General features: G+C 39.7%; 1 protein-coding gene across 6 annotated transcripts in view; it reads right to left on the bottom strand.

The window, feature by feature from the left end:
* Positions 1 to 15286, bottom strand: part of zgc:162872 (BAR_ACAPs and ArfGap_ACAP domain-containing protein) — a 145088-nt gene that overhangs the window by 86721 nt on the left and 43081 nt on the right. For all 6 annotated transcript variants that reach the window (XM_048604200.1, XM_048604196.1, XM_048604197.1 and 3 more), the window contains exons 3-4: positions 11874 to 11993; positions 8247 to 8300 (exon numbers count right to left, since the gene is read on the bottom strand). In XM_048604200.1, coding sequence (XP_048460157.1) covers positions 8247 to 8300; positions 11874 to 11993 — 174 coding nt within the window. The remainder of the gene's footprint in view (positions 1 to 8246; positions 8301 to 11873; positions 11994 to 15286) is intronic.

Here is a 15286-nt window from a genome sequence, read left to right as displayed (position 1 = left end):
CAGCACTTGCAAAGTAATTAAGTGCTCATTAACACTCAGTTTGAGTTCTGTCAGGGACATTCAGGTTCTGATGTTACTGCAGACTTGATTCAAACATGGATTTTTAAAAAAAATGGTGAACTTATGAGGCAACGTAAGAATGACATCAAGGCAGCATTTGACCAATAACGGCATCAAGGAGCCCTAGCAAAACTGGAGTCATTGGGAATCCCAGGGAAAGTGTTGCACTGGTTGGATGGTTGTGCTTGTTGGAAACATGCTGCCTCTTCCAGATTTCCTTACTTTTTTTTTTAAGAAATGATCAATTCTAACACTTCCTCTGTGACAGACCTCAAGCTAAATGGCCTTCAGTTTTAGACTGCCTGCTCTCCCCTCGCCTCTTCATGTAAAATGAGATTAATTTTGCTACTTACCAGTTTGATGGCACCTTTCCAGAATGTATTGCACTTTGGAAAATTGAGAAATCTGTCCCAGTTTTTGACACAATCCTCTAGATGTTATTAAGGGGACTTTACAGGATTGACCAGACTGGTTTTGCGGAGTTGGCACTGTTTGTGTTTGTAGCGCCTAGGTCAACACCATGTAGGCCATTCAGTTTCATTCCTTTCTTTACACTTTGCAGCAGTTTTGATACAGCTGAGAGACTTGCTCCACCATAAGAAAGTATTCAAGAACCACATTGTCAGGAGTCTGGAGTCATAAGTTGGCAAGACCAGGAAAAAACAACAGATTCCCTTATTTAAAGCACACTAGTGATCCAGACGGATTCTAAACAAAAAGCCAATGCTTACAAATAGACCAGTTTTCAATTCCAGCTTTTTACTGAATTCAACTTTAACCTGCTCACAGTGGGATTTGAACCCATGTCTCCAAAACTATAGTCTGGGCCTCTACATTGCTAGCCCAGTCACATTGCCCCAAACCATTGCTGCCTCCATCTTAACAGAGGAGGAGGAGTAGAGTCTGCTGGGGAGAAAATTTCAAAAATTAGGGTTTTAGCAGCTGTAAATACAGCTGCACAGCAAGTAAAATGAAAGATACCCTAGAAGCTGGAATGAGAGGAGAAAGTCAGAGGTCTGTGGAAATGATGGAATTTAATCGAACCAAAAGAAGTTAGGCCCTAGATGGATTTGAAAATAAAGAAAACATTTGTGGAATAACTCAACCTTTTTCAGACCGTTAGATCAGTTTTATTTTTAAGTACATAAATATTTAATTCCAAGGTCTGCGCGTAAACATACCTGATTTGGGAATCATATTCTGTCTTTCAAAATAACTTCCATATATTTTCCTAGAATAATTGCAAATTCAAATACTCAAAAGGTTTGAGAACAAACAGATGACAACATTTGACATTTCACACGGCAATACAATTTGATGTGTTGGGGAAACATGCCAAAGACACTACTTCCAAGATAACAAATAGGAGTAAAAACGTTTGTGTCCAACTTGATTAAATTTTATGGAATTATTGCATTGTCTAAACTCTGAAGAAGATTGGATTTATAGTCATATGTTTAATTAGCTTTACTTAATTAAATGTAATATAGTACTTTTTGAACATTACAACCTTGTTTTGCAAGTAATGCACACTTGTTATGTTTCATAACGTTCAATATTATATTTTATTAACTGTTTCTTTTGGAATGGCATTCGTCTGATAAATTAACTACAATTTTAACAGCACATATTTACCATGCATTTGGTACTGATAAACACAGCATTACAGGGTAACTATTAAGCTTAAAACAAAGAGACTTGACAAGCAGAAAACACATTAAATAGCTGCAAGCCTCAGTAATCTTTGACAATGACTGGATAGGCAACATATAATAAATTGATGACATTACCAGGCAGAAATATACCACGCACCAAATTCAATCAACCCATTGCAAATACACAATAAAACAAAAGATGCCATAAATTATGAATTAACAGTCATTATGAACAATGACATTTACTAAAAGTAAATGACTTTGCCACTAGAAGGTGGTTATAAAAGAAGTTTAGTAGCTCAAAATGCTGAAACGGCATATCACAACATGGCCTGTTACACCTGCTCCTGCAAAAACAATTCACAATCATGTAGCATGCTTAATTTCAAACATCCCATGGTGTTTAACAGGAGTATTAATAAATAAAAATTGACAGCCACAAAAGATGTACCTCAGTTCCTCACAGAATCACACCAATGTACCAATGGAGGAGGCCATCCAGCCCAAGCTTTCTACACCAACTCTCCAAATGAGTTCCTGCTCCTCTGATGCTGCTTAGCCTGCTGTGTTCATCCAGCTCTACACCTTGTTATCTCAGATTCTCCAGCATCTGTAATTCCTACTATCTCTGAACAAATGGTTTGTGTCTTGTGTCAGAACCTAAAATCCAAATAAACAAACAATATCTACTGCTCTGCCATTGTCAATCTTTTTGGTAACTTCCTCAAAAAACTCAAACAAGTTTGTGAGAAATGATTTCCCTCGCACAAAAACATGCTGTCTATCCCTAATCAATTTTTGCCTCTCTAAATCTGACATATAAACTCTATACTAACTCATTATTAGGCAGTTTGAACCTCCATACTTTAATGGTTCTTTTCTGGGCAGTAGAGGTTAAATGGTGGTCATTGAAACATACACTGTTAAACAGGTAAATGCATATTAACCAATAGACTCACTTTCTACAATGATTTATGAAGGTGTAAATGCCACAATTTCCATAAAAAGTCACGGAATCACAGAAGAGTCTATGGTGCAGTAGGAGGCTATTCTGTAAGTTAAGGGCTAGTTGTCACTTTTTCCCAATCTATGGCAACACTCTCCTCTAAATCTTCTAAACTCTAAACACTAAACACTAAACTACTTAACCTCTCTTCATAGGACAGACCTCGATTCAATCTAGTGAACTGCCTCCAATGCAAATACATCCCTCCTCAAGCGAGGGGATCAAAAATGGATGCAATGCTTCAAGTGCAGTCTCACTAATGTCTTGCACAGTTGCAGCAACACTTGCCTACTCTAGATCTTCAGCAGTAAATACCAAAATTTCACTTGCCTTCGCTATTACTTGCTATACTTGCATACTAGCTTTCTGTGATTCATGCACGAAGACACCCAGATCCTTCTGCAACCAAGTACTCTGAAGTTCCTCTCTATTTGAGTAAGGAGTTGCCTTTCTATTCTTGACCAAAATGGATAAAGTCAAACTTGTCCACATTAAAAATCTGCCAAAGTTTGATCCATTCACCTCACATATCCATATCCATTTGTAAATTTGTTATTTCTTCATTTCTACTTACTGTCCCACTGATTTCAGAGTAACTTGCAAATTTGCCTATCATACCTCTATCCCTGCATCCAAGTCTTCAACAGATTGCAAATAGTTAGGGCCCAATGACCAAAGCTTGTGACATTCTACTATTTACAATCTGTCCACCAATAAATGACCTACTTATTCCAAATATAACAGTGTGGAGCTGGAGGAACACAGCAGGCCAGGCAGCATCAGAGGAACAGGAAAGCTGACGTTTCAGGTCGGGGCCTTTCTTCAGAAAATCAACTCTTGTATTCCAACTCTTGTTTTCTGTTGGTTAGTCAATCCTCTATCAAAGCTAATAAAATGACCCCAACTCGATGTGATTTCACCTTATGTATTAACCTTTTGTGTGGCACCTTATCAAATGCTTTCTGGAAGTCCAGATATACTGCATCTACAGGATCCCCATTATCCACTTTGCTTGTTACATCTTCGAAGAACTCTAGCAAATTAGTCAAATGCAATTTACCCTTCATAAAACAATGCTGACTCAGGTGGGTTGCATTTTGACTTTCCAAGTGTCCTGTAATTACTTCCTTAATAATGAATTCTCACAATTTCCCAACAACGGATGTTAAATTAATTAGTCTATAGCTTCCTACTTTCTGCTTCCGTCTAGAAAATGGGCCAGAATCTCAGTCCTATCTACCTTCAATCCCAATCGTTTGCCCAGTATTTTCGCCCCCTGATGATAATGATTGTTCTAGGCTCCTCCCGTTCTATAACCTCTGCATTACCTGTTACATTTGGAATGTTACTCATAGCTTGGAGAATGTTACTTTTAGGCTTGGAGAGAAGGGAAATTTAACAGCACTAAGCACTCTTCGTTCAACAATCAATGTTAAGAGCATTTACAATCGTAAAATGTACAATGTATCATTTAGAGAAATTATAATTTTATTACATTGTGTTCAATGATATTCAGAAGTGAAAAGGCACAAAGAGTGTACAGAGAGAGCATTTAAAAAAAAAAAAAAAAAGAGCTCAGCACAAAAACAAACTAAACCAGTATGCTAAAAATGTAGCTTTGTGATTCTTCGGAGATTCTCTCAATGCATATGCAACCAGCCATTTTACTAAAAGAAAATGGTTTAAAAATAATATTACATATTGTTAAGATCTTTCATCGATTTGGCCAACTGGAATGCAGGCAGTTGAATCATCTTTAAATTCATGTCACAATATGTTTGTATTGTTATTCATTGATTGCAATTTTATTGCAGTAAGAAACAAAGCAAGCTACTTATCTGACCATGACTCCATTCTCATTACTCAATGACTCAAAGAAATAAATTTTTAGAAACAGGCTCCCATGGTAACAAAGCAGCTCAGAATCTTGTTGTAATGAATAGCGCTGACCCAAACATAATGTAATAATAGTTGTGATGCTTATAAAGAAAATAATAGTTACTATTAACATTTAAAGAAATAGATTACCTTTCCACGTATTTCTCGTGTTAAACAAAATAAACCTACACTATTCATTATTGCACACAGGTGAGTGACCAAGGAATATGATTTATTTTCATACTGTATGAAGGAATTTAGGTTCATTATGAACAGTACACAATATCAGTGATGTGGGCCCCACAAATCATTGTTAGAATTTTAGCCTACTTACTGCTTATCTTGCGTTTAAAATGTATATAATCTGGCTAGTTATTTAATCATAAAATGGTGACGTGATACAGCATTTGATCCATCATACCTTTGTCAACTGATGGCCATACAAATACAACAGTAGTACAGTATAGAGATAGGCAGAGAAAGAATCATCCTAGGCCAGTAATGGCCAGGATTTTTACAGATGGGAAAAGTGGGATTGAAGGGTGGTTGGCAATCAACTGTTGGCATCTGACGTCATTATTGTTTTGTACATATCGTAACTTCAAAAGATTGGGATCAAACAGATTACTGTAGGGAGAAAAGCCCAGAGGTTGCCCGTCACTGAGGCTATGCCGAGACTCCTCCCACAAGGTAGCTAACCATTTAAAATCAGCAAGTCATACAGCATAGAAAAAGGCTCTTTAGCCCACCATGTCTATGCTGACCAACAAACACCAAATTACATTGATCCCATTTATCTGCACTTGGTCCATAGCCTATGCCCTGGCATTTTAAGTGCTTGCCCCAGATGCTTTTTAAATGTTGAGGTTATCTGCAACCCCACCCCTCCCATCCTCTCAGGCAGCAGGTTCCATACTTGTACCACCCTCACTGGGTGAAAAAAAATTCTTAGATCTCTACTTACATCTCACCTTAAACTCAGGCCCTCTGGTCTTAGACAGATCTGCCCACAGATAAAAGATTTTCATGATCCAACCTATCCATGCACTCCACAACTCTGTATGCTCCAAACTGATCTCCCCATCAGCCTACTCCATTCCAGGGAAAACCAACCCAGCCTATTCAGTCTCACCTCATAATGGAGACTTTTCATCCCAAGGAACATCCTGGTGAGTCGCCTCTGATCAACATCCATTTGAGTGAAGTTTTGAACACTGTTGCTGCTTATCTTTCAGGATTGCCTGGGAGTCTTCAAAAATTAGGGATCTATCTACTGGGTGCGAGGCTGAGCAAAGAAACGGAGGTGGCGTGGCTGTGAAGTTGAAGGGGTTCAATGTTTTAACTGATTAGACTTGGACTGAAGACACATGCAGCAGACAAGGTTCATGCTCGGTCGTCTATCACCTATTTTTCCCCGATCATCAATTAAGCCAGTGGCTGTCATTTGAGAAGAACCACTCTACATCAAATACGGTTAACTGGGAGTCCCTCTCATTCTTACCATCTACTAAAGGCATGTTGCAAGGGTTTGCAGGTTGATACTCTGTGGCCAATAAGTCCTGGAGTGAAACTCAAACTACAGTATTTGCAAGTACTTTGTAGAAAAGAAGACTTACTATATGTCAAGTATCAGCCAACTAGGTAATGAATGTCAAATTGGATCCAAGCCAATTGGTGAGACAGAAGCCAAGACACTTTCCATTGGGGTAGACTTATTAACTACTCAATCTTACAGCTCCTTTCACACAATATATATCTCATTTATATCTACCCAGTCAATGAATTTAATCGATTAAATCCTGTTTAGCTACATGCGATATTGTCTTTAAAGAGAGATGACAAGGTGAGTAACCTTGAAGATGAATAGTTCAGGCACCAATAGTTTGAACATGGGAGAAGACACTTTGAGAATACAAATAAACTGTGTGCGCATGTATGCGTGTGTGTACTTATTAAGCAATTGTTAAAAATCAAAATTTGAAAGCAAAAGCAAAGCAAACAGTTAATTACACAGAGATATCTCTAGAGGTGCAAGTTTATTGTATAGAATTGAACAAAAAAAACTCTCTAACGATCACTGAAAACTTAATACTCCTCTCAAAAAGGAACGAAAATAATAGAATTCCAAAATATACCACAGCAAGCTTTGCAACAATGCAATCACTTGACTCTTTGAAAAAAAATTTCGAACAATACACAGGTGAAATACTCCCACAGATGTAATGCCACTATGACAGACTAATGTCCATTATCCTCACAAAGGGGAACACAACTAAGTCAAAGAGGAGATAGTAGGAACTGCAGATGCTGGAAAATCTGAGATAACAAGCAGCTTGGCCTGCTGTGTTCATCCAGCTCTACACCTTGTTACCCAAGTCAAAGAGGAGATGACATAACCACAGATACAACTTACAACACTAACCAACGATGTGCCATCAATTGAATTGCTTCTAGTTGCCTTCATTGTGAAACTATGCCACTGAGCTATCCCAAAGGAAAAACAAAATTGAAATCTGCATAGTTTGCCTGTTGCAGAGGGATGGTTTCTGAAAGTGGTAGGCAATTATACCATTCCTGTCATAATAAATAGCTGGTCTACACCAGTAACAAAAAAAATGCAGGAACAATGAACTCAAAAAAAGTCAAAGATGAGACACATCAAATGGCTGTCTCTTGTAAATTGTGTGAAGAAAAATAAAAGCATTAGCAAGTGTCAGCAGACCGAAGTCCAATCATGATCAATGGCCTTAAAACAATAAACAGTAAAACCTGGTATCAGTCAGAAATTTCATGGAATTCAGTGATGTAATTAACACCTGACTGGCTTTTCAAGCACAATAGGGTAAGAAAATCAATCTCAAGTATTGTGCCAGCACTTCAACACTTTGGCATACAGGCAACATCTTTCAGCAACATCCACCTCAACAGCTCAAGGGGATCAATACTGCAGCAAGTAATTCATCTCCTGTCTCCTCAGAGCCTGCCCAAAATTAAAGGGTCCAAGTCAGAGTATGATTAAATACTCCTCATTTGACTGATTGGATTCAGCTCCAACAACATTCAATAAACTTCACACCATCCATGATAAAGCAACTCAGTTGACTGGCACCCTATTCACCATCTTAATACACATTGCTGACTTTACGATTTGCAAGATGCACAGCACCAACTTGCCATAGCTCTTTCAACAGCACCTTCCAAAGCTATGAACTCTTAGCACCTTCAGAAAGAGAAAGACAGCAAATACTTGAAAACATGACCACCTACACGTCTCCCTCCAAACTACACCTCACTCTGATTTGGAACTATACAGTTGCTCCTTCATTTTACAAGTTTAAAATCCTGGAATTTTCTTCCTACCAGCATTTTGGGCATAGGTGACCCAAGAAAGCAGCTCACCACCACAGTCTCAAGGGCAGATGGGGATGGGCAATAAATGCTAGTCTAGCCAGTAGACATCCACATCCCATAAACAAACATTTAAAAATTGTCCCTATTCCATCCCACAATGAAAGAAACATTACACTGCTGATTTCAATATACTAAAATTGTTGCTGACAATTCAATTTTTTAGCCTCTATTTAACTGACACAAATGCATGTCAATTAGGACACGTCAACAAGATCAGTGCCAGAATTTTGACTTACCATGTGGAAATTGACCATCTCCTGAAGGCTCTCCGAAAACCTCACCAGACTGTTCTATTGAAAGCATACATAAAACCAAAAAGGATGTCAATTTTGACTAGTTTTCATATAAGCAATTCTTAATTCATTACCTAAAAAATGTAACTGATTGTATATTTAAATCGAGATGTTTTTTCAAAGTTAAACACACTAAAGAACCCACAAAATAGCAAGAGGAAAAAAAAATTAAAGTTGAGCCAAAGGATGAATTAGGAAACTTTAGAATCTAACTCTCAAATAGCAAGAGGAGACCAGGTCGCCTGGGAAAAGAGAGCAGTCATCGGTTAGAGATAGAGCCAAGGGATGGCTTCAATACAAGAAAAAAATAATTGGGTGATCAGTAGCCAAGGTAAGTCTGTAAAAACAGGGGTAACAGAGAATTGGGACTTGCTGACGGATAGAGTAGAGGAGACAACTTTGGGTGAGCTATATTTTACAAAAGGTGAAGATAGAAGGTTGGCTGTTCTAACTATATCCTGGCCAAGTCTGGAATGACAAAGGCTTAGGATCAAGTAGAATTAAGGATGGTCCAGCTCATCCTCAGACAGAAGTAAAGAATGGCAATAGATGTAAAACCTCTCTGGATACTTGCCACTGACTCTAGTGAGATTCAAACAAAATTCAATACTTGTCATACTGAAGTAGTACTAAAGAGAAGGCATTTCATCAAAGCTTTTCTTCCTGCACTCAAGGACATTTTATTAAAAATAAAATTCTAGACAAAAACCAAGTTTTTCTTGCACAAGAGAAGACTGCGGATTGGCTGGCAAGTGGAATTTGATTGACAGGGGCCTTACCATGGAGAACACATTGATTAATGTTGATTGACAATTAACACAGGCAAGCTTTGTTAAATTTTAAGCCAGGTGTGATGACTCTGATGGTCAGGGCACTGCCCTGAGAAAATGAACCAACAAATGGCAGTCACTTATTTTGTTGAGTTGAAACATGCACAGAGTAAGTAGATGTTCTGTCTACAAAGAACAGGACCCTGTCTATTTGTATATGTTACTTCCAGTGCATGAAAACATACAACACTGAGCCCAACTGAATTGGGTGCCAGCATAATCTGGCACTAATTTAGAATTATCCAACAAATGTTGCCCAATTGCTTAATCAGATGTTATATTTGAAATTCCCAGTCTGAATTTGCATGCACAGGCTCTTTACGTACAGTCAAAACCTTCATTGTTGCAAACAGCCTGAGGGACAATATGTTTGATATGACTGCCAGTCTTTGGGACATACAGTCTAACATATCTGACATCACACTGGCACTAAAACTCTTATACCACGTCGCTCATTTGCATACATTTTTTGGCTTGACCACAGTACCTCGTTAGTGAACACCTTAAAGACTGGCTAAATGGGAAACCTCAAATATTACCCCAAGTTGTTTGCTGTCTGTACAACCCAATATTGAAATAGGGTGCATCAACACCATTCTGTGGGATAATAGCTACCCCAGATTATTTCTCACTATGTATTGTGAATTTTCACAAAAGGCCTTGACGCCATTACTTTTAGTGCTAAGTGTGCTCAATTTATCTTCAATTAGTCTGGAAGTGCAACATGTTTGAGCAGTAGGTGAAGTCAGCTGTTTCACATTGCTAACAAGCAGCAGCAGCACTTGTCATACTCTCACTAGAACATTTCTGGTGAATCAAACTCTTAAAATAACCCAAGGAACTTACATTTACTGTAAGTCAAATGACTCATTCATGCCAATGTGACCATAACAACTTGACAGTATGCTTTTGAAATATTAAATTATGTACTCAGCATGACAAAAGCCCTTGCTCTGCAACTTTTTACAGTTTCTATTTTCTAACATTTCTCAACCACAATATAATTTTGTGCAAGAACTACATGAAGGATAAAGATGAGGGCTCAAGTCTAAACAATGCTTGAAGCAAGTTTTATCTTGTCCGGGACTGGATATCACACAGCAATTTGACAGCAGAAAGACGAGGAGGCAATAATGAGGTGGTGGAGAATAGGGCAACAATGTATTGGCACATATTGTGAAGAGGCAGAAGTTGATAGAGGAACAGGAGACAGCCAAAGATTGATCGTTGGGGAAACTTCAAAAGATGACAGTGTCAACCGGAGAGAAGTTATAGCTCAAAACGGTCTGGCTACATTCAAAAGTAGCTTCTAAAAAAAAAAAAGCAAGGTCTATGCAATTGAGTTGGACATGGGAGACTTATTGTGCTATTATTGCCTAAACACGTCTAAATTATAATTCAAATTAGAGAAAAAAGCTGAATTGAATGATTTATTGCCACATATTTTACATAGAGAAAACTGTAAAATACAGTGAAAAGCTTTTCCAATGTCACCATTTCTAATAATAATAATAAAATAATAAAAGTAATAATAATAATAATAATAATAATAATAATAATAAAAATAACAAAAAAAAAAGAGAGAGTCCATAAGTCCTGAGCCAGCTCATCACCATCAAGCGCTGCCATCCATCCTCTACCACCTCACTGCCATCCACAGTGGACCCAACCAATGGCTAAGTCACCAATCCTCAAGTGCCACCTCATGCCACAAGGCCGATTCTCCTCTGCCGTGACTTCACCGCCACCTCCACCAGACCTACCAAAACCAGAGTCGTATCTCACAGGGCTGGGACCACCTCAATGCCAATGTCAATGTCATGCCCATCTGCCACTGCTTCATCATCAGACCCAACAATGATGGTGCCAATCCTCAGGCACCACCTTTCGCCTCTGGGCCTACCTTGCCGATTTCACCTCCACCAATGCAGCATCCACCAATTCTGATGCCAAGTCCTGTGCTCACCCCAAAAGTAAGGAAAACTCTGGAAAGTAAGGAAGGGTTCACTTGAGGTCCACACTGGACCCACTCAAGGTCCACCGTTGATGCCATCGAGCTCAAGGAGATAAGTAAAGAAAATTGAAGATAGAAAGAAAGAAAAGTAGTCGGAGCAGATGAGCTTGGCTCAGGAGTCCTACTCCGCTTCCATCTTGCAGGAAGTTTAAATACAAACATACAAAATAGTAGCAGAAATAGACAATTCAACCCTTTGTGCCTGCTCTGCCATTCAATAAGATCATGGCTGTTGTGTTTCGAATTGCACTATCTACCCCCAATAAAACTTATGATAACGCAATTACAGCCTTCCATAAGTAAGGAGACTAAAACTGCACACAGCATTCAAAATGCGGTCTCAACAAGTCCTGTATAACTAAGGCATTACATCTTTGCTTTTATTCTCAATTCATCTCAAAGGATAACATCTCATTAGCATTCTTAACGTTGGCTTTACCTGCAGACTAACGGTTTGTGACTCAGGAACCACAACACCTAAATCCCTCTGCACTTTGGAATTCTACATTTGCTCACTTTTAAGTGAAATTCTGCGCTTTTATGCTGCCTGCCAAAGTGAATCACTTCATATTTTCCCACGTTATGTTCTATCTGCCAGGCTCTTTTCTGTTTACTATCTATATACTTCTGCAAGCTCCTATGTCACTGAACTATCAGCCTGCAACTATTTTTCAAAAGAAACTCAGCTACTAATCTAATATCAATTTATTCAGAGCAGGGTCTTACCTCAATAACTTCATCCTTGGTGGACTGATGGGCAAGCTCACGAATTCCATTTACAAACTGCTTGTTAGCATTACAAAAGTTCTTTCCAGCATCTATCATTCCAGCACACAGCTTCACAACCTAAGACAGAAAAAAAAATGAAGTTTTAGAGATTACCTTAAGTCTTAACAGGATACAATGCAGGAGAACAATCAGAACTACAAGAATATTCAAGTCTAGAGATAACAAAAGTTGTGTGGAAATAGGAGGTCAAATGTAACATCAAGCTTGTGAGTAGACTGGCTTAATCTCAGACTGTTTCCAGGGAGAGGTATGTAATAAGTAAACAAGAAACAGAGTTCAGAACAGGCACCAATACGTATTTCCAATATTTAATTGGAGGAAATTTCTGCTCATCTCGTAAGGGACAGTGGTTAAGCAGTCTGACAACTTGGCAGCAGTGGAGATGTAGATAGAGCTGACCTCACAAGCCTGTTTGCTATTCGATAAAATAATGACTGATCTGAAGTTGGCATTAGCTTTACTTCCTATCTACTGCTCATAAATATCAATCCTCTACAATTCAAATCAACTCATCAAACCTCCTTCAATGGGGCAGGGAAAGAGAGATGAAAAAGAGAGGAGAGGATGAGAGATGAGAGGCAAGTGGAGGGAGGGTGAGAAGATGTATTCTCAGGTGGTAGAGTAGGACGCTCCTGCCAGAGCTCTTCTATTCCACCTGTTTTTTGCCTTTTATTTCTCTCTTTTTTAATGCTTCTCTTCTCCTCTTCTCTTAGCACCGGAGGCGATACTTTAGCATCAGGAGGCACCAGCAGCAAGTCCCCAGAGCAGCAAGCCCTGGTACAGAACGTGGGGAAGCAGCCCCAGAGCAGTGTACAGGCAGCAAGTCCCAGACAGAGACCAGCACAGGGGAGGCAGTCCTGGCACTTACCTTGGAGCAGCTGAGTGCCGGTACGGAGCAGACTGGGACTTGGAGGAGAGCAGGGACAGCTGTTGGACTGGGGTTTGGCGCAGGTGGTCAGAGGCCCTGCGCTGAGCTGCTCCACTGTAATGTCAATTTGAAATTTCCTACCTTACTGCAATGTCAACCCTTTAATGATGTCTTATTTTTATACGTTTTTTTTCCCCACTCTAAGTAATGCAACTACTTTTAATCCTCTGCTGTATTCAAGAATCGTACCTAGGTACTTGTACCCAAGAAGTCGCCACAAGAAGGCAGACATTGTAAGTACATGTGACAAGAAAAGTACACTCTATTCTATTCTATAAAGGGAAAGGGTGAGAGAAGGAAGGGGAAGGAGGGTGGAAGGAAAGTTATCATGCAATTATCAGGAAAAGGAATGGAGTTGATGGCAGAATTTTTGGCAAGAATCGAAGACATGGCCTTCACATCCACCTAATTTTTAAAATCGAAGGAAATTCCTGACAAAATTCTTCCAGACAAGTCAGAGACTGTAGAGATGTCAAAGAAGTGCTGATGAGGTAATGCTCGATGTCGTTATCGGAGTGCATAGTGAAAAAACACCACCACTGAGCAAGGGAAGAAAAGCCAGTGATGACAAATCTCTGGCCACAATTAAATAGTTAAAACTGGAACCAGGTAACAACAGTTCCAAGAGTCGACTGCAGGACGATGGTGCAGAAGGATGAGGATGTTGTGATTAACTATGTCAAAAGCTGCAAACTGGCCGAGAAGGAGGAGGACAGATAGCCTACCTTTAATCATATCTGCATCAGAGTCACAAGTGACATTCTGTAAGAGGTGTTTCAGTACTGCACCAGGGCCACGAATATGATTAAAAAGGACTCAAACTTTGGAGGTCCAGGAATGATTTGCATGAAATTTGGGAAACAACACAGTCAAGGACATTAGAGAAGGAAAAGAAGTTGGAGATAGGCCAATAGTTTGCAGGAACAGAGAAAGATCAGAGATTGACTTTTTGAGGAACCAAGGTGATTATGGCAGATTTGAAGTCGGGGGTGGGGGGAGGGGGTAACGACATTGAGGAGAGTAACATCGGCTGACATTGGAGCCAGGAAGGGAAATTTGGTAGTCTGTAGTTTTGTAGGGTCCTACAGGGTCAAGAGAATAGCAGGCAAGTCTCATGGAAACTATGATTTCTAAAAGGGAACAAAGGAGATGGGAAATTTTGACAGAGATACAATTTCAAGACAGGTGTGAGGGATGCGGGAGTTTCTTAGAGGAGGTCTGGTTCAGTGAGCTGGGGAAAGGAGGGAAGTAGCAGCGGCAGTTGATCAATCTAGTCTCAATCTTAACAACAAAGAAATCCATCAACTCCTCATCCTTGGAACTCCAGGTGAAGGGGCTTGGGAAGGTGGGATGGGGGATTGGGGTGAGAAAGACAAAAAGGCTTGGTGTTATCTTTGTATCCAGGAATGTTCCAACGGTAAGCAGCTCTGGCAAACAAGTGTATGGCAGTAATTGGATCTGATAGCAAATAACTTCAGGGCAAAAAAGGACATGAGATAGTTTTGGCAAATAAGGTTAAGGAGAATCCAAAGGGATTCTGCGAATACACCAAGGTCAAAAGAGTAACAAGGGAGAGAATAGGGCCCCTTAAAGATCAACAAGGCTGCTGATGTGTGGAACCGCAGGAGATGGGGGACAAACTAAACAAGTACAGGTATTTCTGCTATAATACGTGGTTCATTAATGCAAATGATGATTAGTGGACACTGTTTGTATAACATGAATTTTCTACTGTACAGTGTGGCAATTTTCTATAGCGGGAGGTCGCACAAAAATGCAACTATCATATTATAGGAGAACTACACTTGTTACCCCCATACAGATGGCCTAAAAGCCCTCCACTACTTCCTCTACCGCAGGCCCAACCAGTCCCCCTCCACCAACACCCTCATCTGAACTCGTCCTTACCCTTAATAACTTCTCCTTTAACTCCTCCCACTTCCTACAGGATACGTGGAACAGTCACTTTTCTGCTGCCACACTGGCACTATCCCCCACCTCTTCCGCTGCTACATCGCTGACTGTACTGGCACTTCCTCATGCTCCCACAAGAAGCTTGAACAGTTCATCAACTTTACTAACACCTTTCACCCCAAACTCAAATTCTCCTAGACCTCTGTCTCCATAAAAAACGAAAGAACTGTGGATGTTGTAAATCAGGAACAGAAACAAAGTTGCTGGAAAAGTTCAACAGGTCTGGCAGCATCTGTGAAGAAAAAAAAAATCACAGTTAACGTTTTGGGTCCAGTGACAAAACCGGACCAGAAACGTTAACTCTGATTTTTTTCTACACAGATGCTACCAGACCTACTGAGCTTTTCCAGCAACTTTGTTTCTATTCCTGTCTCCATCTCTGATGACCGCCTAGAAGCCGACATCTATTTCAAGCCCACCGACTCCCACAGCTACCTAGACTACACCA

Source organism: Rhincodon typus, chromosome 13 (genome assembly GCF_021869965.1).
Source record: "Rhincodon typus isolate 14 chromosome 13, sRhiTyp1.1, whole genome shotgun sequence".
NCBI lineage: Eukaryota > Metazoa > Chordata > Chondrichthyes > Orectolobiformes > Rhincodontidae > Rhincodon > Rhincodon typus.
Note: the sequence above shows the minus strand (reverse complement) of the source record. Positions and strands in the feature narration are given on the sequence as shown.